Here is a 27,481-nt window from a genome sequence, read left to right as displayed (position 1 = left end):
TGGCATGCCTATGTCTGCATCCTGTTTTTCACATTTCCTTAAATCTGAAACACTTTTAATTTCAAGCATTTTTGTTAATGGGCAATTGAATTCTAATATCTTGTATATTTTTAGATTTTTTTTTTAATTTGGGAACATGTATGCCAGGCTTATGCTATTACATATAGCTAGCACCTGCTCGCAATGCTGTAATGCGTGAGGACTCCGCCTTCTCCTGTCTTTGCAGTTACGATCCCCTCCGTCCAGAGTGTCTTGATACCTGTGTTCCTTGTGGCTGTGTCAGTCCTGAGCACGAAGGATACTCCTTGTGGGATAAGCATTATTTTTTTAGTGCACAGGAATGATTAGGAAACTCATAAATGTATCCCAGTAAATCCAAAATAAGTATGTCTCGCACCCAGTTTGCCTATATCTGGTTTTGAAAAGCGAGGGCCACTTCTGTGCTGCTGACGTGAGCTCTAGTAGCATTTTCAGACAGGGAGATCAAAATGAAAAGACGATGGTGTTAACCAGTTGGGGCTGAAAATACATTTTGTAAATTTTACCAACAGCAAGTCCAGGAAACACATCCCTGGAGCTGTTTCTAGAACTGGACATATCTGCACGAGACGGCTTTGCAATCCACTTTCTTTGCCTCTCAGTTCATCTTATTCTGCCTCTGCATTGTGACTCCTAGTCTATCCAGTTTGTGGGAGGCTCCTGGAAACAAGAGACGTGGAGTATTGAGATTCTTTGTCTGGATTCCTGGCCAACTTGCCCCATGTTTGCTCAATGAATAAATCTAGCAACAGACTGACCAACTAACTTAAAGGGCCAGTGAGGGCTCCACTGTTTGATCTAAAACTAGCTCTGGGCCTCGGGGGATAGGAAGCTGGTATTGCTTGAGCTAGACTATCTATGGTCCCACCTCTGCTGGATGATCTCGGACTAATACCAAAGTAGCTGTCCTCAATCCCCGCCCCTTGCCCTTCAGTGGTGCCTTTGTAACCTACTCCATCCATCAGACATGGAGCAGTGCCAAGTCTCCATGGCAGGGGTTTGTGTATGTATCGTTGATTTTTCAGAAGCAGTCTATGACTTATGAAGTTACTTAGTTGATGTGATTTTGAGGAATTTTTACAAGTAGAGGAATGTACATAATGCATATCGGAAGTGCAGAAGATTTCAGCTAACATTGACAATGGGGCAGTCTCTTGAGAATTTTATGATAGAATTTTTTTTAAGATTTGCTTACTTTTACTGGAAAGACAGATTTTAAAGAGGGAAGGATGTACAGAAAGAAAAATCTTCATCTGCTGGTTCACTTCCCAAATGGCTAGAATGGCTGAAGCTGAGCTGATCTGAAGGCAGGAGCCAGGAGTTTCTTCCAGGACTCCCATGTATGTGCAGGGTCTCAAGGCTTTGAGCCATGCTCTGCTACTTTCCTGAGAAATAAGCAGGGAGTTGGATGGGAAGTGGAGCAGCCAAGACGGCGATCAGCACCCATATGGGATGGCATATGCCAGGCAAAGATTTAGCCATTATGCTATTGTGTCAGGGCATTATGACAGAATGTTTTAAACTACTCTTCACTTCCTGTTAGAAACAAAAGGAATTTTATTAGAACGAAAAGGGTTAACATGTTACACTCAGGAACCATTACTGTTCACTGGAGATATTTTGATTATTTCTTCAAACAGAATTAAAGGGGGAAAGCATTCACGTGTTTAGGGATAGACTTGAGAGAAACAAACAATGTGAAAAAAATTCTTGAGTTTTTTTTTTCTATTTATTTGATTTTTATGATACAGACTTTTAAAACACCTTCAGGACAATTTATTGTATTTTAAAATTTATTTTTTTTTGTAAGTCAGAGGTACAAAGTGAGGAGAAAAAAGAGTAAGTGATATCTTGCATCTATGATTGACTTCCCAAATGGCCCCCAAAGGCCACAGCCGCGTGAACCTGTGCCAGGCCCATGCCAGCAGCTTCATCCAGACCTCCCACGTGGGTGGAGGGACCCAAGCACTTGGACCATCCTCTGCTGCTTTTGCAGCTGTTCCAGAAGGGAGCGGATCAGAAGTGAGTAGCCAGAGTAGGAACTGGTGTCTGTGTAGTACACCAGCATTGTAGGCAGCAGCTTTGCCCCCAATCTCACAACAACAGCCGCTCTTCAGGACAGTTTAATACTAGAGTCCCCCAAACAGAAAAAGTGAATATTTTTGAAAAAGCCAAGCTTAAAATATTATCTTTTTTTTCTGCCTTGTTCATCACAGTAATTGTGAGATGAGTAAGACATAGGGAAACAGTTACCCCACACCTCTGTGCCTCCTTAAGGATATACACAGGTGTCTTCTGCTTTATAATTTTGTGGTTATTTGAGAGGCAAAGATGTAGAGATGTTGGTTCACTCGTGAATTGCCTGTAACTGTCCTGATCTAGAGCCGAATCCCGAAACTGGGAATGCAGACTAGGTCTTCTGTGTGGCTGGCAGGGAACCTGTTAGGTGAGCCATCACTGTTGTCTCCCAGGGTTTGCGTTAGCTGGAAGCTGGCTGAAGTCAGCCATTGGAGCAGGTGTCAAACCCAGGTGCTTTGATGATGCACATGTGCCCATTTAACTGTTGTCATCACCAGCAGGCTAAGCAGCCGTCACCTTGATCTTTCAGGCAATGTCTACAGATGTAGCAAAGCACTTCTTAGGGATGATTTTGACAGCTTGAAAGAAAGGTAAAGCAGGAATTCTTACAGTCAAGGATGGTTCTAGCATGTAAATAAACAAGGCGGAGAACAGCTGAGCAAGTTAAAGAGCAGGGAGGCGTAGCTACCAAGCAGCCACGGGTGGAGACAGCTGAAGCAGACAGGAGGAAACCATCCTTGTGCCTTCTCTTTCTTCCTCTGACATTGGGTGTTTTTCTTCTCTTGCCAAACTCCTGTGTGATCACTCAGCTATCATACCATGAGAGCTAAAGATTTTGATATTTGTCTGTTTGGATGGAATAATATCTTTGTTGTTACAAGTTATCATTTGGATGGCGTTATAAATTTTCAACAGGTCCTCTTTTGGATCTTAATTTAATGATAATTGAATTTTATTTAACTTTTTAACAATGAATTCACCCAATTTTCCCTAAACCTTGATCTTTCTCACCCTGATCAACCATGTAATCATTATTAAAATATAATAACAAATACATTTAAAACAATTTTAAATGAGTTTTTCATATTCTTTTTATGAAATTCTTGATGTAAGAGGCCTTTGGCAGGTTATAGTAAATGGATTTCAAAGATTAAAATATATGAATTTTGTTTCTCAGCATAAATTCTATCACATTTAAAGTATTCCTCTAATTACTAGCACCAACCATTTAGTCTGTTCCTAAAAAATCGAGTGGCTTGGGAATATAACCGTCTGAATGAATTGTTTTAAACATTTGTAACTGAATAAAAACAGGTTTAGTTTTTAAGATTTCTTTTCAGGAGTAGTAGTGAAACAAATTCAGCAGGAGCTCGACCAGTGCTGGAAAATGGCTGCCTAGTGGTTCCCCAGCAGAGCTTTCAACGTCACCCTGCCCTGAAGGCAGTCATGAATAGCAATGTTTTTTTTTTTTTTTTTTTTTAGCTTTTGTAAAGGTTTCTTTTTCTTTCTTTTTTTTTTTTATTGTTGTTAACATTGTATTATGTGATACAGTTTTATAGGCACTGGGGATTCCCCCCACCCCTCCCATACCCCTCCCCCCATGGTGGATTCCTCCACCTTGTTGCATAACCACAGTTCAAGTTCAGTTGAGATTCGTTCCTTGCAAACACATATCTAGCATAAAGTCCAGCGTCTTATTGTCCAGATAAGTTCAGTGGCCTCTTGGGGAGACCTTCTCTAGTCTGAAGATAGGGCTAACAGAGTAAAGATCCGGTCAGTTAAAAGCCCCCACAAAACCTCAGTATCATTATACAACATTATGGAATTAATTGACATAGTATTGGGTAGACAATACGTTGAAAATAATGCAAGTTCCATTCTTTGAAACATCTGGGTTGAGACAGTATCAATGTTGTTGTGGGGCATTCTCTGGGGAAGCCTTCCCAAGCTTTTCGTTATTATTATTATTCAAGCTAAATGCTTTACTAAGTTTCTCAGATGCGCTTCTCGTGAGCTGGTGCTGTCACACATTGATGCAGTAGAAGGTCAGCATGGAAGAGCCTAGTGCGCCCCGAGAAGCAGTTGCTGTGTCCTCAGCACTCTCTCCTTCCACTCGTGGGGCCACACAAGCACCTCTGGCTCAAAAGACGATTCAGAATTGCGATCTTATTTTTTGAACATTTCTATCGAATGCTGAGTTCCTGTGTGCAGCTGGTCGAAGCACAATGGTTTCTGTTACCCGTTGAGTGGGACGTTTGCTGTACTTTAATGTTTTAATCTGAACCACAGGAACTGAAGCAAGTTGGAATTTCTGTGGTGTGGAACTGTTCTTTCCAACCAGAGCGAGGACAAGATCAGCTGCTGTCTCACAGATTGATGAGGAGGGGCTGCCTTTTCAAAATTGTCGCATCCTTTGTTAAAGTGAGCTAACAGTGTGGAGACTGATGTCTTGTTTGAAGCATGGTCCTCAAACTTTGATGTCCCTTTAAGTTTTCCAAAAAGTTTTAAAACCAATAAGCAAAATAAAAGGCATTTAACTTTCCTATAGTTGAGGAATTATTAAACTTCTTTGCTTTTATGAATCAAAGAGGAGAGAGTTCCCTTTCACCTCATGGATTCCAGCTGGCCACATCCTCCCAGAGCCTGCTGATTAATTAGCTCCTGTAAGTTGCACATCTTCAGAAGAGATGAACCTTGCAAACAGAGTTGGGTCTGTAAGGTAGGGTAGCACAGAAACTTCAGCACTCCAAGGAGACCCAGGAGTTTCTGACTACTCACTGTATGTATTCTTAGTTGAATCGGTAAAGCTTCCACGTAAGAGGAAGCTTTGCTTCTTCAGTCTCTGGACATATGAGGGTACTTCAAAAAAGTCTAAGCAAACTTTTCATAAAGAATCAATGATTTCACCATTTTTGCTACCCGGGTTCTAGCATATTTTAGTGGTTAAACTTTGGAAGATCATGTTACAGAGTAGAGATGTATATTCCAATCTACACATTTTAGGATGCTGGGCTCCACCATACAGTTCATGTATGAGAAGATATCTATACATAGATAAATTATCTATTGATCCTTTATTTTGCTTGAAAGTAGTCTTCTATCAGAAAGCATGATATTTGCCCTTTTTGCTTAGTTAACTGAGTTCATTTTGTTATGACCATTTCATTGCAAATGGTAGAATATCATTCTTGTAATAGATGAGTAGTATTCCCTGGAGTAGACATACCACGATTTCTTTATCCATTCCTCTTCTGATGGGCATCTGGGTTATTTCCACTTTGCCCTTGTGGATTGTGCTGCTGTAAATAGAGGATTACAAGTCTCATTCTTACATGCAGATTTCACTCCCTTTGGGTGTATTCCCAGAAGCTGAATAGCTGGGTCACACCACAAACACTACACCAATATTCAGTGATCTAAGTCCTCTCCTTGCTGACTTCCACAGCGTCTGCAATACCCACACTGCCACCCACAGTGAAGGAGGGTACCTTTCTCCGCTCCTCCGGTGCCAGCAGGTGGTGTTGGTAGTTTTCTGAATTTAGGCCATTCTCACTGGAGTTAGGTGGAACCTCAGCATGGTTTTTCTTTGTGTTTCTCTGATTGCAGGAAAGCCTGAGAAGTTTTTCATGTGTCTCTTGGCCATTTACATTTGTCATTTTGAAAAAAATAAAGCCTGTTCATTTCCTTTGACCATTTTTTTCACATGGTTGGTTGCTGTTGTTGAGTTATTGGTCTCCAGTTATATCATGCAACTTCTCTCTTATTTTCTTGCTGAGTTTCCATCTTCTCGCTCTGTCTGTTGAAGTTAGTGGGGTGTATGGCAGTCTTTTTCTTCCTTTAAATCCATTCGTATTTGTTTTGCGTAGCTAGGTGCCCTGGTCTTGGTATGCATGCCTTTATTATTGTCATTTCTTCTTACGGAATGGATCCCTTCATTATTACGTGGTGTCATTCTTTGTCTTTTTAGTGTTGTTTCACATCAAAGTCTGTATGCTCTGATGTAAGAGTTTCCACACGAACTCATTGTTCCTTTCCATTAGCCTGGAATATCTTTTTGCTTCCTTTTTCTTTCCATTTGCACAGATCTGTTGGTAAGATTTGTCCCCTGTAGGCAGCAGACAGAGGGGTTTCGTTGTTTTGATGCAGCCTGCTTATGTGTGATGTTTATTGATGAGTTTAAGCCATTCATCTTCAGAGTAAGTGCTGGCAGATTGTGATTTGGCCCTGTCTTTTATTTTTTTCTTTTTTTTTTTAATTTATTTTTTAAATTTTGACAATCCTTACAAATTTAATTGGGGTAAAAAAGGTTCAAGGCCTAAAGAGGGATATAGAGGAAGAAGCCCCACCCAGTTTCCCACCCACGCTAAGTCCCGGATGTGGGGCATGCTCTGAGATACTCGATCAAGTGGTTCCAATAGTTCACCATTCATGGGTCGCTGCCAGTCTCGCCACTCTAAGCACGATGTGGTCGTTGAAGAGTCCACTCCCTTCTAGAGTCTCCATTTGCCCTGTGTTTTGCTGCCAACAGATAGCTGAGGTTGTTGCTTGACTTGTTCTGTCTTTTCTTGGTTAGGACTCTGAGTCCGGTGTCTCAACTGAGGAGATCCTCAAAGAAATTTTGAGGTATTCCCAGTCCAGATTCCTGCATGATCTAGTAAGCATAGGGCCCGGCACAGTCCATTGCCCCAATCAGCTGGTGGTTGCAGTTGCTGGGTCGTTTCTGTCTCCACCCGTGTCCTCTTGCAGTCCGGCCTGGTTCCGCCCTGGACGCACTTGTCCCTCGCACGTACCATTAGGAGTTGCAGCCCAGTCAGGGCAGCCCACAGTAACCCCAACCAGGCCCACCCCCTACCCTGGCTTGCCAGTATGTATGGCATACTAGTCCAGTCTGTCCCAAATACCCTTCTGTTCATATACTTGCCAACGGGTGTTGCAACCTACTTCCATCCAACCATCTCATCCAGCCGTCCCTAACGGATGTTGTTGGGTGTCTTTTTAGCCACCCCAGCCCCCTGTCCTAGTTCCCATGTCCTCCCGTGGAAGGTGATGACCCACGAGGGAGGAGCCCACTATTTCCCTCCCAGGTCGCTCCCATTCCAGTTGGCCCTGTGGTTCAACTCAACGTGTCTAACCCTTTGTACCAGCTTCCACCAGCTGATGCTACAACTAAGCCCCAACAACCCTCACCTACTCTGATTGTAGCTTGCACCCAACGTGTCTAACCCTTTGTACCAGCTTCCACCAGCTGATGCTACAACTAAGCCCCAACAACCCTCACCTACTCTGATTGTAGCTTGCACCAGTGGGAATAGTCAGCCCAGCCTGGTTTTCACCCAATCTGGTCCACATGAGGTGCGCAGGTGCTGTGTCCCTGCCTGGTCTGGTCTACCCCCTACCCAGCTCATGCTCCTCAGTGTAAGTTGGTGTTCAGCTAGGGAACCACCCCTTATTCCCCTGTCAGCTCTGCCTCCTCCTTTCCTGGTTCTCACCTGTGCTGGTTGGGTGCTGCGGCTGCATCCGGCTACGGGCCTGGGCCCTGTCTTTTATCACAGGGTTTCTCATTGAGCAATTCAGGTTTCTTTTGTGGGGCTATTGAAATGTTCTCTACATTTGCCTTTGGATTTGGTAGGCATTCCTCTTTTTTTTCTGTAGTACATCTTAAGTAACATTTGTAGGGCTGGTCTGTCAAGGTCATGTTTTTCAGCTTCTGTTTGTTTTTCTTTAAGGATCTGAGGCAGTCCCTTTGTGTTGTTTCAGCATCCAGGTTTTTCTCTGAGAGGTCAGCTGTGAGTCTAATCTGTGTTCCTTTATGAGTTAGTTTACTTTTCTTTTGTGAATATTTATTGCTTATGTTTAGTGGAAGAGTGCTTGATTGTGATGTGACGTGGAACAAATTGCTTTAGGTTGACTTTATCCTGTATTTGATGTACCCTTTTTTTGTCCATGTCAGAGAAGTTCTCATTTATTATTTCAGCAAATACATCTTTTGATCCCATAACTCTTTGGCCCTTTGAAGGTGTGACTTAATTCTTGTTTTTTTTTTTTTTTTTTTTTTTTAGCTTTACTCAGTTTTTCTTTCATATTTCTGACTGTTTCAACATTTTCACATGTGGAGTTTTCCAGTTTTGAAATTCTTTCTTTGTGCCTCAATCACTCTGTTGAATTTTTAACTTGCTCTGTTGTATTCTCAATTTATAATAATTCCTTTTGATTTTGTTTCAGTTTTGCTATTTTCTGTGCAATATACTTCCTTACTTTTTTTTTTTAACTCCAGTACGTGCTTCTCATTGTCTTTAAGAAGCTTTATGGCAGTTTTTATTAAAAGAAGACTTTATCTGGCAGTTCTTCGATGTCTTCCTTGGTTAATTGAGACTGAGATTGTATTTTGCTCTCTTGCAGGGAAGGTGCCAGGACCCTCATTCACTGTGTGTGTGCCTATCCTTCTATGCTTGGCCATTGCAGCTCAGATTAGCAGATTCTCCCATTGGGGCTGACGCTTAAGCTGTGTTTTCCACATTTACAGAGGTAGACTTTGCTGGTCCTCTATGCCGACTTCTTCGTGTGTTATCACTTGTACTCCTCCCTCCGTTGAGTTTCAGACCCAAGCTTCTGTGCCACATTTATACCTTCATGTATGAGACTACAGCTCCCCGTCACCTCTTGTGCCCACTGACCCAGCGTTGTGGCCGCACCACTGTCTGCTCAGTGTTTCCCACCCTCGCAGTTCCAGCAGTGCCTGGGATTCTGGAGACATCACCTGTGATTTTAAACTAGATCATAGGGCTGTTAATGGTGCCTGTTGCACATTTTTTTTTCTCTTCTTGCTGGAAAATGGTAGCATTTAGGTCTGGGGACAACCTGGAACTATGTATTATTTGAGAGAGAGAGAGAAAAAAAATCCACCCAGTGGCAGGATGCAGTGGCAGGAGCTCAGCTAAATTGAAGCCAAAAGTCAGGAATAATCCAGGTGTTTCATTGGGTGCCAGGAACTCAGTTGCTTGAGCCATCACTGCTGCTTCTGAGGGTATGCCTTGTCAGGAAACTGGAGCCAGGGTCCAAAACTGGGATTAGAACTCAGGTACTTCAATTGTAACATGTCATTCTAATGGTGTGTTGATTCCTAGCCCATGTATCTGCCCCTACATAAATCTTACAATATTTATTTGGAAGGGGAGGATAATGGGAGAAGTGTCTGGAAAGTGGGGTTTTGTCTTATTTTTAACAGAGGGAGTAGGAATCTATTTGTGTCCTGATAGCTATAGGAGATCACCCCTGGATCTCAGCCTGCTTAGCTTATGTGGGAGATTGTAGGCACTCTGCAGGCCGTGTCCCTGGGGTCTTGGCTAACTGAGACCTCAACCTGGCCTGTTCACTGGGCATGGAGCAAAGAGTGGTGGGCTGCACCCAAGTCTCTTTTCTCTGTCCTTGGATGAACTTTGCTGGAACTTCCTTGATAAGGAGGAACTCTGAAGAAGTCAGATACAACCCACAGCCTATCTGCCAGCCCACACCTGGTGAATATGACCCGAGTCATAGCTTCAAGCTTATGTGCTATGTGTGACTCAAGTCTACCTCCATGAGACCTAGGGCATAACTTCTAGCCATGCATGTGGAAAGTGACCTGTGGGTGGTAGGAGGGTCCGGAGAGATAGATATGCCTTCTAACCAGTTACAGTGTCATTGCTGGGTGAGAGGACTATGGGGCAATGCCTTTCTGCCATCCCCTTTCCTAGTCTATATAAGTTGTGCTTGCTTCGCAATAAATGGACGTGCCCCAACAAGCTGTCCCTGGTGGTTCTTGTGGCCAGAGAACACTGTTGCTTTACCCCCTTGTTTTGGGGACCTGCCGACAGGAAGAATGGCTGTGAGATAAAGAAGGATTTGGTAGAGAAGGAGGTCACTGAGTGAGGAAGGGCAGGTTGATGAAGCTGGCCTTAGCTGGGAGGAATCACAGCAGTGCGTTCAGTGAGTGGTGATCCATTCACACAGACTGTAGGGTTTCTGTCAGGTGGGCCAGGGTGGCGTAGTGGTCATCTGGGACATAGTGTGTCTCATGTTCACCGTGACATGCAGCCTGGATGGCCTTCATTGAGAACTGAGACTGTTTATGCAGGCTGTGTGCTGTTTGCCAGCAGTTGCATTGCCTGTGTTCCGCTGCAAAGCAGACACAGCTGGACGTGAGCAGGTATCTGGTGTTGCCCAGTGAATGTGGTGCAGCAGAGACCCCGTCAGTGGAGAGTGTGGGTGAGGGAGGGATGTGTGGGTGTGCAGTCTAAGCTGCACAGGTTAGGAGGTGAGACTGTTGCAAAGGAAGGGAGCAGACGGTAGAAGGTGAGTGAGTCTGTGGAGCACAGGCCCAGCAGTCACTCAGATCCACACACTTGTACCCATGCGGGTCGGAAAGTACTGGCCGCTCTTTGAAAAGAGAAGACTTCCTTGTATGCCTCAAGCGCCCCTTCCCAGCTCTGCACCCCATCCTCTGCCGCCACCCAGGATGGCCTGGCTAGCCACCCCTGGGTAGGCCATTCAGAGATGGAGGTTAGGGTGAAAGAGGTTTGTCAGGAACATTTAAGGATCTATACCAATGGAAGCCAGGAGAATGAAGTGAAAGTGGAAGGAAGGAAATACAGTTTCATGAAAAGTTAGAGCTTACCTGGTCCCACACGGCATTCAGAGGTGAGATGTCCAGACATGGATTAAGGAATTTGGAGCTTTGATTATAGCTGAGTCCTGGCAGGGAGGGAGAGAGAGACAGAGAAACAGAGAGAGAGAGAGAAATAGAAACAGAGAAACCTGAAGTGTTGTGGGCTTTATGCTACAATGTTCCCAGTAGGTCCTTCATTACTGAAAAGGATCCCAGTGAAACCTCATAGCATCTGCCTCAGAAGGCAACAGGGCTCCCATGTGGCTTCAGTATCCACGCTGCTGCCAGGCTCTGACAAATTTGGTTGTAACAGCCAAGCAAAGGATGTGCAGTTAACAGAAAGCCTCGTGATGCTCCTGCCTTCTCCAGCTCTGTCTCCATCAGGACACGCTTTCTTCAGGTTGTTGTAGTTGGGCATTTCAAACGTTTGTGGCTCCTAAATAACCATATCTTTTTTAAATCTTTATTTGCATTTTTAGATGCAAAAATACAGATGCACACATAGAAGAGACAGACAGAAGACACGCCCACAGCTTCACAAACATCCACAAAAGCCGTGCTGAGACTGGGATCTAGTAGCATGTTAGATTATATTTACAAAAACTGTCTTCTCTGTTTGTAAGGTATTTAAAGTGGTAATCCATCAGCTATTCATTTGTAGTGGTAAACTGAAGCAATGTTGGCTGCGTATTTTGAGTTGTATCCACACTAATAATTTTCATCATTTTGAAAGACTATTTGTCTATACCAGCTAATTTAAAAATATAGACGAAATGCTCACTTTCCCAGTAAGTGGACTCTCGCACACTGTGAAAGTACCAATGTTTGAGCCTTTCAGAATTACACTTTCTTTCCCCTTTCTGTTTTAAAGGAAATCTGTGAAATAAATTACTTTTTAAAAGATAGTTTAAAAATGTTTCAAAGATGTAGCTTTGGATACAAAGAACAGAAATTACTTAACAAACCTCCATAATGTCATCAGAACCAGAATTTTACAGAGTGACCAATTTTATGACATTTTGATAGAAGGGATGGCTGGTGTGTTGGAGAGACTCACATTACTAGCTCAGCCAGCTGATACATTTCTGCAAATTTTAAGAAGTAATTTATGCCAAAGTTGGTGATTTCAAGTATTGACATCATAGACACTGGCCAACGCAGAGCGTTCAGGAGCTTTGTTCCTCTCAGAAACACTCGGAAAATGTTCCCAGCCCACTTGGGGACATTCAGTGGAACTGCTAAGCCAGCAGCGTATTCAAGCACTCAGTGATCTGAGCTGTGGCCTCCAAGAGAGCTTCAGAATCCCTGGTCCCAGGACGACAGCGCCCCTTGGCCAGCAGTTCTGGCTCTGGGAGGAGGAGCGTATTGCACCCCTTGTGGGCATGTTCCTTGCTGGATCCTGTCCGGGGATGCTAGAACAGACCGGGCTGAGATGCAGCTGACCCAGGCTCTCCCCTCCTTGGCGTAGGCCCCTGAGAAGACACTGCCACCCAAAGGGGCTGGATAAAGCTGTTGGCACTGAGGCAATCATGTTATAAATGGGGGAGAGTTCGCTCGCAGGGGGCTTCAGGGAGCGTCTCAGCACTGACCATGGGAATGGTATACGATGTGAGAGGACTTGTTCACACCCGCACGGGCTAGGGAGGGAGACGCGACATGGCCATAGTGCCGTGCGAAGCAAGTAGAAGCTGCAGGTTTGGCCAAGGCTGGAGGGAGCTGAACAAGGACCTGAGTCCGGGGTGGCCAGCTGTGCCGCAGGGGAAGCATCCTCAAAACCAGTCACCATGTCTGGAAGGAGGGGAGAGTCAAAAGAAGTCATTGCAAGGCTTACGACTTGAACACACACGCTGGGCATGGGTAGGCAGTAACTAGGTAAAATTTCAGTTCAAGCAGGGCCGGGCACCGGTGCTCTCGGGGTCACCGAGACGACAGAGGTGGTTTGGGACAGTGGTCCACTTGCTGCCTCTGGGGGCACTCTTCACTGCCCCACCTGGGTGGTAGGTGATGGGTTCAGCAGCACCAGCCTCTTCAGCTGGGACATCCTTCGGTGGGACAGCCTTTATCTTTCTCAACAAGACGTGAGATGCTCCCAGAAGCTGGTTAGCATTTGGCAGTGCCTTGTCGGTTGGTACGTAAAGGAAGTCGTATAGCATGTGTGTCACAGAACAATGCAGTGATAACTACTACACTTTGGGTAACTATCTTCATTTGGGCTGAGTACTAGCACTTTAACCAGAACCAAGATCAGTATCATTTTCCCGGGATAATCTGAAACTTACTCAAGGACGTTGACACTTTTCACATCGTTTAGTTTGCTGCGCAGTATCCACAAGAGTATTGGATGGTTAGGATGTGCTAGTGTGTGACCCGTGAGTCTAACTGCCTCTGGATTTGCCGATTGCAAGACAGTGTTTCCAGCAGGGTCTGCTGCAGAGGCCGTCATTACCTTCTTTGCTCTTTAGTCAAAAATGATAATCACAGTAATAATTTAGCCTAAAACCAGGATTTTGACATTTCTAGTTCAAAAAAATTTTGGACTTTTGAAGAATACATACTTAGATTAAAAAGATTTAATTTTTTTTCTTTATGAAAGATTGATCTCAAAATATCTTGTGTCTTAACTGCTAACATGATACTATTTGGTACCAGTTTGTATTGTACTAAGGAACAGAAAGCCAAAGGAATGATATTTGCTTCTTATTCATAATTTGTCAGATTCTTTGAAGAGATTTTTCTCAATATCAGAATCTAATGATAGGTCATATTCATATCTTTTTATACTCTTAAATATAAATAGTGTAGTGATACATTGCGAAATGAGTTCATTACTATCTTCATTTAAAACCAATGATTCATTCTTATTGTAAAAAAATATAAATACATTTTATCCAATTTCAAAGTAACTGAAACCTTAAAGTAAATAAAATAATAAAGTGAATACTAACCTTTTGATTAAAAGTTGCACATTTTTGTTTCTTTGCAGGTGTACCTAAAATTTGGGCATTTGCAATAAGCACTCACTTGATATTAGCAGAATTCAAATGTTGATAGTAGATGTGGCCAAAGGTAGCATGTACGAGTGCTATAGAAAATTGAGAATGTGTTGTCTAACCTCTGAAGGCACAGATACTTGTGTTAATCCATGACCATGAGTGTGTTTCTACAGTCTTTATAAACTCAAAGTTGCATTCTCTAACAATTGGAGCTCCGTGTGGCTTGGGAAAGCTGTAGTGTCCCCCAGGAGAGGATGTGGAGGAGTGACTGACAGCCCAGTGCTGTGCTGGGTGTGGTTCCCATCTTGGGTCCTCTGCCATGGTGTCTGAGAGTCTGAGATCAGGAAAGCCAGCACTGTGACAAAAATGACTTTGGCAGACTGGGCTTCCAGCCCAGACAGGAGGAAGGGACACCCACCAACAGAAAGGACTGTTTATTGCCCCGTTGGGTGAGATGCAACACTCCAAAAGAAAAAATGTATCCATGGAGAGTTCATGGAAAAGAAAACTCAAGATATTTTGGAGCAAAATTGTTAAAATCTAAACACAGTTTTCCCATAATATTTTTCCATGAACTTCTGGAGTATACGTTGTATGCATGGATTTCAAAACCTCTTGAGCCAAGGTCATTCCCTATAAGAGTTTTGAAGTATCCTTATACACTCTAACAACTGCCAACCTTTTATATTAACTGACTGACTGTGATATGAACAGCTTAGAGCTGCTTTCACTTCCATTTCTTCTGTCCCTGTAGTTTATTGCTGTAGAGATGCTGACAGTTTCTCTTCTTCAGTTGATGAGACTCACTCAACAGTGGAGATGGGAGAAGTCCCTCCATCTCGTTATGACTCCCACTGGTCAACCCTTGGAATGGACCCCAGTGGAACATAAAACTAAGCAGACTTGACTGCTCTGAACTGTGCCTGTGCTCCTCCAGTGATGAACAGAACGATACGTAGGGAATGGAGGATCATCCACTTTATGCCAGCAGTTAGCATACTCAAATAAAAGGGTCCTAGAAAGACGTCAAGCACCAAAACTTAGCAGGTAGAAGACCTTAAAAGACCTACAATTCAACATCTTTCCACAACAAGAAACTTGGTGTCAAACCTCAATCAGATATTGTGAAAGAATAATACCAGTGTGTCACAGACTCAAGAAAGAGAGCAGGGGAGCTTCCCTATTCAGTCTGTGGGTGCTCTGTATTCACACCCAGTCTGTGGGTGCTCTGTATTCACACTCAGTCTGTGGGTGCTCTGCAGTTACACCCAGTCTGTGGGTTCTCTGTATTTACATTGATAATGAAACCAACGATCACAAGAAGACCTCGGCTGAGAATCCCTTACACATATAGATGCAACAATCCTTACAAAGTTAGGAAAATCAAACACAGTAAAAGATTATAACAAGTAACATTTCTCCCAGGAATACACATATGGTATAACATATATAAAGTATATCAGCCTGTGTTAATAAAAGAAAGGTCATCTCATTGAAAAAAAAAGCGTTTGATAAAATCCAAAATCTGTTCAAAATTTTTGAAAAGATTTGAGAGAAATTGATGATGTGATCATTTATGTTTAAAATTCTAAACACCCCACAAAATACTAATATTGATGAATATGTTACTGAGGCATTAATACAGAAGTCAGTTGTAGTTGTATTTCTGTGTACAGAAAGTAGACATATGAAATAAATGATGACAACCCTCTCTTCAAATAGTTAGAAGTAAATTTAGAAAACTTGGGAAAGTAAATATAACACTTGCATATTAAAACTTCGCTAAATGGAGACCGACTTCATGATTATGAACCGGAAGATTCAATATTGTTAAGATGATAGTCATTCCAGCAGTTGCTTATGTCGGTGTTGGATCTTAGTGTATTGGTGAATTCTGTCATGTATTTTAAAAAGGAACAATACCAATTCATCACAAGCTGTTTCAATTAATAAATTGAACTCACAAAGTACTTGTGCATAAGCTGTATAAAAAGAAGTCTGCAGCTAAATGAGAATCAATCAATATAAAGGAAAATTATAGGAGAATTGAATATATATTGTTTCAGAGGGGATATATAAGTGGCTAATCAAGATATTTAATATGACTTGCTATGGGAATTTACTACGTATCATAAAACAGATAACAAATACTTCTGCAAAAATTAGGGAAAATGTTTTAAGTACTTTTGAAATCAGTGTCAGGTTTTTAAAAGAGTTATGCTCAGGGTATTCATGTAATACATTGGTTCCGCTTCCAAAAATCTGTTTTAGAGAAAAACATATACACCTCAAGTCCTGAATACAAATCTTGATGGGTCCGAGTCATTGCTTCTCCAAGTCGGAAACAGTGCATTGGTCCATCAGCTGTTGACTGGATGGAATGTGTGTGCAACGGCAGTGTGAAAGGCAGCTTTCGGCATGCAGGACAGTGGCCTAGACTCCGTGTGACTTGCAGGTCGGTTGAGGTGGAGAGTACATGCTTGGTCACTGGTTGTTGCAGTGAGTGGGGCTTCCATGCAGAGGAGCCTTCTCTGGCTGGGAGGGAAGTGATGAGGACTGGGTTCTTCTGGAAGGCTTACAACTCTGCTCGCTTGCAACACAGAATTATTTATTTGCAATGGGTGAATTTATGACACATAAATTAGACCTCAGTGGAACTATTAATGATCAGCCACAGTGAGATGTTACTAAGAAGTGGCCGACATACAGCCTCCTGAGATTGAATCCTAGCATGCTGTAAACTGCACAATTGTTCCTAGAGGAAGTGTGGCCTGTTACCACCATTTCAGAGGACCGTTGGCAATTTCTGCAGTCAGATCCTACCATGTGACCCCGCCATTCTTCCTTGGGGCAAATCATTGAAAATGCTGTCCATGCAGAAGCTTGTACAGGAATCAAACTGGAAGCATCTTACATCCAACCAGAGGGACCTGGACAAGCTGGTGCATCTATGCACTGGAGTACTCTGCATTAGAAGAATTAAGTACTTGAAAGGTAGTCCAGGAGGCTGCAGTGGGGGGCAATGGGGGCAAGACAGAATTGTTGGGTTACTGTGACAGTATTGCAATAGTACTAGGAAAAAAAATAGTATTTATAGCTGACTATACATAAAAGCAGAGACTCTGACTATCTTTTAAATGAGAACGTGCATTCCTTTGGCTTAGGTTACTTAAAACCAAGTGTGAAGGCAAACCCCGTTGTTGCCTTGCCAAGTTTCCTGATAGCAGAAGCTCCTCAAAGCTGTGCATCAGTGTGCTGTGCCTGGAAAATGGTGCTGTATTGTTTGTGCCCACAATGCGACATTCATTGTGGTTTCAGGGTGGGGAGGACCAACCAAAGTGCTGATATGGTTATGTTTGTGTGAGAAGGAAAGAGGCTAGCCAAGGTGCCTTCCAGAGGTGAGGAGTGGCCACTGAAAGGGCAGTTGGGATTAGAAATGTGGATGAACTATTGAAAAAATGATCTTTTTTTTTTTTTACTATATTTGTTATTGTCTTATTGATTATATCTGTGTCATATGAATGAATGTTTCTGCTAAATATGAAAGTATTTTAAAAGATTTACTTCAAAATTTCAAATTTGTACCATGCGGCCTCTATTACATGACACATAAAATTTATGAGTGCCTATGCCTATTTCTGAGAAGATATTTTTTTTCTGACAGGAACTTAGAGCCAATCTGGTTAAGAATATTCCTTGGAGAAAATTTGATCTGAGGCTTTTTTGTTGAACTATGTTTTCCAGATTTGGGTTTAGCATCTGATTATTTAAATTGCCAAGATGTGGACCTGACTGTGCCATGGTGCACATTCAGGCCCAGGAAGTGGAGCAGCCAGGATATGAACCAGTGCCCATATGTGATCCAGGTGTGGGCAAGGCAAGGATTTAGCCACTGGGTCGTTGTGTTAGGCCCTGTGTGGATTGTTTTAAGTTAATGGATGAATTGGAAATAATTACTGGATTCCCAAGCCAGAACCTATAGCACTTAACGAAACCTATGCAACTTTTGTCTCCCAAACTTAACTTTATTGTAGTAAGCAGCATATTAAAACAGATAGAGCGAAGTAGATGCATGGAGGGGAGGGTGGGTGTGTGGTGGACCCTGGAATCAGGGTCACCTTGGGTCTCTCACCGTGGGTTCTGTGGCTCCTGGGGTACAAGGCTGTGTAACGTGTTCTCTCAGGGGTCTTCTACCGATAAAAGTATTATTTTTGTGTGTTGTAATTATTAAGTGGGAATTTTCTGGCTAGTTTGTAAAATATTATTACTTTAAACCAAACATCCTGCTGAGAAAAGGCTGTGCTGTACAAACGTTTAAAGAATGATGCTGTCAGTGGAGACAGCGTTTAAGAGTTAGGCTAATTCATGAGAGGTGGACATCCATCCACGCAGGTGTGCACACGGAATGCCTTGTAACAGTGTGACTATGACACCGGGGGCGTGCATTGTCACACCTCTAATTACATTCATTGAGGTTGTTGACACTACATTTTAGTTAAAATTAAAAAATAATTTATAGAATGACTATTTTCGGAAGTCTATGTTTATGTAGGCACAAAATGTAATTTTCTTCCAGTGTATATAGTTTATTCCTGCTGCTGGACACAGGTCGGGAATTTCACTAAATTTTCATGTATCCAGTGCAACAAACCGTGATTGGATACATGACTGAAAGTGAGCAGGGCTCAGAAGAAGTGCCAGTACCCTGGTATTAGCTCAAGTGCATGTACTCCAGTAATTACCTAGACAGGACTATGCGATGCAGATAGGAACTTCAGCATTGCATTTGTAGGAAAGCCGTGGGAGGTTGCAGCACACCTGAGTAACATCTGTCACAGTCTAACCTAATGAAAGCAGCTCTCTGTGGAGCTCACCGCAGAAGTGGTGTTGCTTCATTAACTCCGAAGATGTGGTCCCTGACGAGGGAAGAACCACGCCGGGGCATTTGGGACATTCTTGTTGCTCTTGGGCACTGTGGGAAGCTGTTGGGAAAGAGTAGGGTGCTGAACATGCTGTGGTGTGTGAGAATTCCCTCCCAAGGACAGCTGTGACACGCCTGCGTGGCGGCAGTACAGGCTGCCCTGCGTCCTTCCGTTCAGATGCTAACCATGCTCCGATGGGTGGTCGGTTTTCACAGCTGAGGCATATTTTGTTGTGCCATCATTAACACAGGCTGGGAGACTTAAAATTTTTTTTTTTAAAGATTTATTTTTATTATTTTGTTATTGGAAAGGCGGATGTACAGAGAGGAGAGACAGAGAGGAAGATCTTCCATCCGATGATTCACTCCCCAAGTGAGCGCAACGGGTCGATACTACGCCGATCCGAAGCCAGGAGCCTCTTCCGGGTCTCCCACATGGGTGCAGGGTCCCAAAGCCTTGGGCCGTCCTCGACTGCTTTCCCAGGCCACAAGCAGGGAGCTGGAAGGGAAGCGGGGCTGCCGGGATTAGAACCGGCGCCCATATGGGATCCCGGGCGTGCAAGGCGAGGACCTTTAACCACTTGCGCCACCGCGCCGGGCCCGAGACTTAAAATTTTTAATAATGCTTATCTGGTTTTCATATTATTGACTTAAATTTTGTTTTTATTTGTTGTTTTTTTTCCCTAGTTTTTCTACCTTGTTCATTTGTCAGTCATAGACTGAAGGAAGACAGTGCAAGTTTACACTGTACTTTTATGCCCATGCCTTTTGAAAGCATTCGAAGATTATATTTGATTTCTTCAAATATTTGCGATGTGCACATCCTAGCTTTATCAGTACATACATGACACGTATGCCTAGTCAGCCTTTCTCTAAGGAGTTAGTGATCAGGAATGACCAGCTGATGATCGGTGCCTCTCCCCATTTTCATTCACTCACCGGCAATAGTGGAATAACAGAACATTAGTAATGTAATGGGCAATGAAATCTTAATATCCCTGTGACGTCCCTGGGAGGTGCTGATTTCTGTATTACGTCATACCTGTACCTCCAGTTAAAACTTTGTTCCCTCTAAGCTTTTGCATGACCGTCAGAGTCCTCTGCTTCTCTTCTTTCTCCTAGTGAGCGCTCTGCTTCCCTCGTGGGCCCTGAAGAGCAGTCCGCTGCCTTCCTGTCAGTGACATGCTTCAAAACTTCAGCTTCTCTTTACATTTGGACTCTGGTTTCCATTTCTGCAGCATTTAATATTTCAAAATTTACTGCAGTGTGGCTTTATTTTGGCATTTTGATTTCAGTTTATTTTTAATTGGTTGTTATTTTGTCAACACTTCACAGGTTTTTTTTAAGATTTATTTTTATTATTTTTTTATTGGAAAGGCAGATATACAGAGAGGAGAGACAGAGAGGAAGATCTTCCGTCCGATGATTCACTCCCCAAGTGAGCGCAACGGCTCTGAAGCCAGCAGCCTCTTCCGGGTCTCCCACGCGGGTGCAGGGTCCCGAAGCTTTGGGCTGTCCTCGACTGCTTTCCCAGGCCACAGGCAGGGAGCTGGAAGGGAAGCGGGGCTGCCGGGATAGAACCGGCGCCCATATGGGATCCTGGGCGTGCAAGGCGAGGACCTTAACCACTTGCGCCACCGCGCCGGGCCCAACACTTCACAGTTTTAATAAACTGGTGTACACAGCGTCATGTTATGGATGAGTTCTCTGATGCAGTCCAGAGGCCATTACACTTTCCATTCAGTATGATGGTAGCTTCACTTATATTGTACAGATTGGTTTTGCTTGTACTTTAGTGCTGGGTATATAAAATGCTTTTGAATTAAGGAAATTTTTATTGTGGGAAGATACAAGTACAAGCAAAACCTGTTTTAATCCTAGATAAAGCACTCAGTACAGCTTGCAGTAAGGTAGTCTTGCATGGAAGTATTTATTAAACAGATATTTCCTGGGTTGTGTGTTTTGTGGTTTACAGTTTTAGGCACTGCAGATAGAAAGATTTACAAATGAGAACCATTTTTTGTCTTCCTTGAACTTTTATTGTAGGGTAGGTAGTGGGGAGTGAGACGCCAAGACAAGTTAGTGTATTATCTGTTGTGTTTGAGATCATAAGCCAGTCCCAAAGGGACAGCATGAAGGATGGGGAGAGGATGTGGTAGGCTGTTTGTTTCTGGAAGATTCATAGATTTGGAACCAAGTTTGTTGACTGAATTAAGGTAGCATTCCTTAGATTGGTGGTACTTCAAAGTAATGAGAAATCCTGAATATGCTATTACATACATTGTAATAAGAAATGACAAAATGTTAAAATCTCAAGCCCAAGGGCAATTATTTAGAAAGATGACGTTTTTGTGTCAGTAATTTATGCAGATCTGCTTGAACTTTGTATTCCTTGAGCAAGTTTCTAGTTACTAGTGGAAGGCCAAATGTAGTTACCAGCAGGTTGAATGAGGAGGAACAAGGTTAGAACTCACTGAGTGCCAAATCTGTGCAAAAAATTTATGTCCATGATTGAGCGCAAGCATCACTTAAATAAATCATTGCATAAATATCGGGTGGGCGAAATTAGCAACGTTCAGAAGTGTCTTGGTAAATGGAGCAGAAGCTAGAAAGGAGATCTCGTCTGACCTCAGGCCTCTCTTTGTTGCCTACAGTACCGGCTTTGTTTATTCCCTATGGATTTTTAAAGATTCTGAAGCAAGAGGGCTCAATGAGTCTGGCAATTCTGAGAGAGAAATCTGAAGGTCATTGGGAAGCAGCAGGGAAGGCAGGAGTGTGACCTGCTACACCGATAGGGGGTCTCCACGGGGGGTGGCAGCTCTGAGTGGAGCACCTGCCTTCAGCCTGGGAGAAGCTGCTGTCATCACCTTTCACTGCACCTTCATTGCCTCTGATCCTGCCACACTGGCTCCACTTTACTCTACTGTCCCAAAGCATTACCACTTCCAGGGTGCTGTTTGCCAACTTTGCTCATGGTCTCCTTTTAGGTAGAAGCTCCGCGAAGACAAGGGCCATTGTTCTGCCTTGTTATTGTTTTCTGAGATAGTGTAAACACAGAGTATGATGGCAAGCTCCATGCTCAGGCTCACTAAATGTTGCTGGAAGGAATGAAGAGACTGAATTAAGCCTGAGCAGGGATGTGTCTTGGGCTCTGGTGATATTGGTCAGGTTGGAGTGCAGAGGAGTTGTGTGTAGGATGGGTTCTCGCTTGCTCAATACAGCAGGTCCAGACTGTGTAGGTGTGAATTCAAAGCAAATGACAGAGTTTCTTATTTGGTAGGAATAGGACAGTTTTCTGAATTATTTTATTCTAAATAACTGTACATTAAGTTAACCTCATAAAGTAGCACACTAGTGACATATGGTGGCATTTCCTTTTTTAATGCACTTGAAGGTGTTTTTAAAGGTTTGTTTTATTTATTTAAAAGGCAGAGTGGTAGGGAAAGAGGCAAATGTTTCGTTTCAATTCTGTAAGGAGTTTAAAGAAGCAGGGTGCCTTCCTCAAGGTAGTATTGTCAGCTGCTGTGGTCTGGGCTCCATACTGTAGTTTGGGTTCTGGGTCCCACTAGTGATGGCTCCTCTTCCAGGTTCCTGCGTTCTGCTGCACTGTGGAGGATGAGCTAAAGGTTCTGTCTCGAGCAAGAGTCCAGCTGTGTGTAAATGCAAGGCTAGGGTGTGTGCTGTAGTGTTCCCTTATTCTAGAACATTGTGCTGAACTCACTGATTTCCTCATAACCAGGCTACTGCATTCATTGAATCCACACTGGGATTCATTGAATAAACATTGACTGCTAATTTGCATGAAGAGATAGAAAGCAGATTTCTAGATCACCTCATAAGATTAAAAAATTCTAGAAATCAGCTATAGGCAAAATTTCTCCTTCAATTTTTTTAATTAAAAAATACTTAGGCCATTAAAAATGGTTGTGTAAATATATACAAGTAGGGCATTTGTTATACTCTCAGGAGTTTGAACTAAACAAGACTAGTGGAAGACATCGAAGGAACCTTGATTTACACATGGCTGGACCTTTTAGCTGAATTGAACTGGAGGGTGACATTCCGATTTGTAGTAATCCAAACCATTTTAACTGCTATAGCTCTAGCATTTATAACAGTTTTGTTGCATTAGACAGTCCTGTCTTCACAATGGTCTAGGGGATTCAAAAACATTAAGAGATGAACAGCAAGTACAATACTTTTGCGACACGACTTCCATGTAGATGATAAAATATAGTTTTTCCTGTAACACTATTAACGTTCTTAGGGAACTCAGATGCAATACTTGAAACCTTATATGACCATTATGATAAGACTCATAAATTAATATGTGTTGATTCTGCAATATTAAAATAGATGGGCACTGTTTATTGAGTGCCTACTATTAGCTGATAATGCTGAGCTTGTTAGGTTTTGATAAGTTTGCCATTTAAGTCAATGTATATCCAGTGCTGAAACCTAGTGTATTTTAGTGTCTTATGCATTTGAGGGGTATACTGGATAGAATATTTTTGAGTGAGATGGTTTAGGGAGTTGAGGCTATGGAAGAAAGAAAAGTCATTTCATACTTGCCACCTGTTGTAGGCATTGTTTCCAGTGAAACTGCTGGACTCGGGGGTCAGCTCTGATGCTCCCTGCTGATGCATGATTCGGGTCTAGACCCCTGGACGTAGGGGGTGAAGAGCAAACCAGAGAGGAAACTGTAAGATTCTGTGATTTAGTAGATATGGACTTAGAGGGAAAAAGTAAAGTGATAGTCTTGTCTGGGTTTCTGGAACAGTGGTGTGAGATATGTTTTGGGCTGTGTCAGAATAAGTTAGGCTGTGCTTTGGTGTGACACAAGGCAAGTTCACTTTGAACATACTGAGGGACATGCATGTTGAACAAGTGGTTTCCCAAAACAACACACCTTGCAAAGCCATGATTTGTTGCAGGGAAAAAGGTACAGTGTGGCAGCAGCATTGGATGAAAGCGCCCCCTGCAGAAGGGGATCTGGAGAGTTGGAGCTGAGCTCCGGTAGACCTCCCTGTCAGAGCTGCATACGAACGCTGTGTGGATCAGAGCCAGGGCACTGAGCCTGGGCCACTCAGAGTCTGCCTACTGGAAGTCTTCATTGCATTCTGCCAGCGGGTCCCATAGGCAGCACTTGGCCAGCCAGAGTACCATGCAGGCACACTTCTCATTTCAGAGAAATAGCTGGGGCCGTACGTGTCAGTGGTTCCTTGGAAAGCTCATGTGTGGTGCCCCTTGTGGAAGTCTCGAGGTGTTATAAATCCCAGGTAGGGTTTACGTGTGGTTGGGTAGCGTTATCTACATACAGGCTTTTCCTTTTGGAAACTTCTTTAAAAAATAACCTGGAGAAAGCCATTGTATTTCATTTCCTCCCTGAAGTTCGTGTGTACTCCAACTCTAGATTTGTTATGCTTAACCTTTTACATCGAAAAGGAATGGAGCCTTTGAGTTTGTTGAGAGCAGATAACAGGCTTTGTCGCTGTGGCTACTCAGAGTTCCTAATGGTGTTTTTCCTCCCTTCTTGACCCCACAGATGAATCGACTCATAAGGAAGTCAGCAGGGTAAGTACCGTGATTCTTTTCTACCTGCACTACCGTGAGACAGGACGCATTGCCAACCTGCTGTGCGTATCTTCTCAGTGTACTCAGAGTTTTGCAATTGGGACAAACAGTAGCAGAACTAGAGAACCCTCTCCCAAGCATTGTGGAGAAGGAACCCCATCAGTGGAGAGGATGCCAGGGGGACACTTTTAGAGATGGACCTGGCTGCCAGCTGCATTGTGTCCGATGTTCACGCGTGCGTGGAGCTGTCTGAATCAGTGGCCCATGTTTAGAAATGGAGTGGCTTCCTGATAATAATGGATTGCTGGTGCCTCTTGATGAGCTAGCCAGTGAAGCAGCCTGGACTCACACCTCACGTGACGCCGTCTCCCTGGCAAGGAGCAGAGGTCTCCATGTTTCAGTCTCTGCCCCGCCCCCGCTGAGCTGTGGCTGCACAGCGGCTGCCTGCCAGTTCATGTACCCTCTTTTTTTTGGGAGTACAGAGGATTAAAGCTCATGTATCCAGGGCACCGCATTGCTTGGCGCTTTTAGAACTGTATCTTACCTAGTTTTAACATTAGGAGGCTTAAATAACTTTACATCTTACAGGGCACGAGTGTTAAAAGTGTTTGACAAACTGTGTTTAGGACAGCAAAGTTACATATGAGAAAGGTACTTTGCATCCTAAACCCATGTAAAGATTCTAGATGTGAATTATCTAATGAAAACCATCAGTCTGAATTGTGTCTCATTCAGTGTGATGTAAGGGAACCCTCTTTACTGAGAGGTGGGAGTTAACTGAATGGCCTCTCATGCACATGGATCTTTGACTTTGAATCATGTAAAGAAAGAATGATGTAAACAGATGAGGGCCAGTGCAGGGAAGACTTCCTCTGTGGGTGACGGCCAGATTCACCTGCGAGGGTTCCCCGGGGCTCCTTCAGAGTACTTTCTTATCACAGAATTTGCTGTTGGGTAATTCTCAAGTCTGGGGGCCCTAGAATGAGTCAGCAGGTGGACTGGTCAGCGTAGAATTGTGGCAGTTTCTAGGTGCAACAGAAGACGCTAAAAATCAAGTGTGAAGAATAAGGGGGATTTTCATAGGTGAATGCCGACAGGGTATTGGTGTTGGCAACGGTGCTTGTGCAAATCTCTGAATTAGTGCCATGCATTTTATAAGAGATCAAGAAGCTGCTGTTTAACGTGTGTGTGTGAACCCAGACTAAGAGCAATATATGGAAATGCATGTTCTCAGTTCAGCCTTTTCCACCTTATAGGGGTCTTTGGCTTGGGTGTTACTTTGGAGGGAGATTGGAGAAGCAAGGCCCCATTTGGTGTTTCTAGTCCATCCTCATGTTTTCTGAGATCCCGTTTGTTGACAACAAAGTTAGAGCTGAACTTCGGATGCGTACTAGGCTGAGAATTTTGCCTCGGAGTGTAACACACTGTTAGCCCTTCCTCCGGGTTATGGAGATTTGGTGCTGTAGTGTGGTAGCATCACACATTTTGCACTTTCCTACCATTGCTTCACTCACAAATCATATTGTGTTTGGAGAGAAGATATAAGGGCAGAGGGTAAACCTTTTATTTAGTACGGCTGTATATATTCTCAGTTCTGCAAAGCATTGCCCCAGGGCCTCCTGGATTCAGAGTTGCACTGTGCAGGGACTGCTGCTTCCTTCCTGGTGAAGAGGGGAGAGCTGGCCTGCTGGCCGTTGTGGCTGATAATGCTACACACTATTTTTAAGGCTGTTAAAAATAGCAATGTATGAATACATTGCAGTTCCTTTGTGGGACTCTTAGATCACATTTGGAGCAAGTACCTTTCTGAGCAGTGCTAACTACATGAGCTGCCGTCTGGAAGGGCATTGCTGCCAGGTGCTTACAAGTTCTTTCTTGAGTGCACCCCTGGGCCTGCTCTCTGCTGCCAAGCCTAATTCTCAGAAGGAGCTGGCATAACACTGGGTTAAACTAAGAGCAAGACTTGGGTGTCTCTCCAGCAGCTGTTTGAGTAAGGGGGCCAAAGGGTCAGGGCTTGTGTTCGGTCAGCAAGCAGGCCCTGCAGGAGGGGCCTGCAGAGCACGCAGGCTGTTCTGACTAGTGGGAAGCACTTCCCGAGGCAAGCAGGCTCCCTGAAACACTGTCTGTCTGCGTGAGTGACTGCAGTGACTGAAAGTTGCACAGCCTCAGCTCCAGCAAGCTCTCCAGCTCCAGGAAGTTGCGCTCAGGTAAGGTAACCGATACCTTAGTTTGGAAACTGGATCTTCGTATTTTTCAGGGAGAATTAGTTCCTAAGGGAGTTTTAGCAGACTGCTGTGTGTATTTATGAGGTCAGATGTATGGACTTTTTTATTCCTTCCTCTGTAGTATTTTCTCTTATTCTCTTCCTCCTTCCCTCTCTGTCTTCTCCCTTATCTGCCATTCAGTTGACATGTGACAGTGTTCTGAAGGTCTGGAGACACAGCATGAGCAACCCGAACAACGTTTGGGTTCATATGTAAGCAGGGTGTTGGGGGAGAGAGTTGAACACAATTGACACATGCACATATACATATTTTTAAAGTAGTAAGCATGCTAGCAAAGTTTAATGAATAAAGTGTATCTGAAATAGTTGTGTCTGCATTCCAACTGGAGTTGGGGTAGGGGCTCTTTCTCCTCCCTGCACCTTTTCTGGAATAATTGCTTCATGGAGAGGGTGTTTAGGCATGGAATCTCTCCAGAAGTTCTTTCCTTAAGATTTTTTATTAGAGAGGCAGAGTTACAGGGAGAGAGAGAGATGGGTCTTTCATCTGGCAATTGACTTTACAAATGACAGCAATAGCTGGAGCTAAGCAGATGCAAAGCTAGAAGCTAGGTGCTTCTTTTGGGTCTCTCAAGGCCTTGCGCCATTCTCATCTGCTTTCCATGTCCATAAGCAGGGAGCTGGGTCGAAGTGGAGAAGACAGAACAACCCAAAGGGATGCTTGGCAAAGCAGGTGGAGGCTTAGCTTACTATGCCATGGTGCTGCCTTTAGCCTGGTAGAGACACACTGGGAGACAGTGTCAAAGACACATGGTTTAAAGAGAAACAGCCTGAGTGTGGAAGGTGTGCTTGCCTTCTTGGTCCTGTATCTTCCACGGGGTCAATTCAAGAGGAGAGTTCTCGTGTGTGTGTGTGTGTCCTCGCACATGTTATACAGGTGTTGGATAAAACCATGGCACTAAAGGATGGTACTTGGGAAGTTGTCCACAGAGAATGGTGCTGATATGAGC

The 27,481-nt window shown here is 43.5% G+C and overlaps 1 protein-coding gene across 1 annotated transcript in view; it reads left to right on the top strand.

Moving 5' to 3' along the window:
- PDE10A (phosphodiesterase 10A) overlaps nt 1-27,481 on the top strand; it is a 222,857-nt gene that overhangs the window by 110,471 nt on the left and 84,905 nt on the right. Inside the window, exon 3 of the mRNA XM_040965377.1 lies at nt 24,222-24,250. Coding sequence (XP_040821311.1) covers nt 24,222-24,250 — 29 coding nt within the window. The remainder of the gene's footprint in view (nt 1-24,221; nt 24,251-27,481) is intronic.

Source organism: Ochotona curzoniae, unplaced genomic scaffold (genome assembly GCF_017591425.1).
Source record: "Ochotona curzoniae isolate NIBS_2020 unplaced genomic scaffold, NIBS_Ocur_1.0 scaffold_3890, whole genome shotgun sequence".
NCBI classification, from domain to species: domain Eukaryota; kingdom Metazoa; phylum Chordata; class Mammalia; order Lagomorpha; family Ochotonidae; genus Ochotona; species Ochotona curzoniae.
This window is presented reverse-complemented; position numbering and strand designations above follow the sequence as displayed.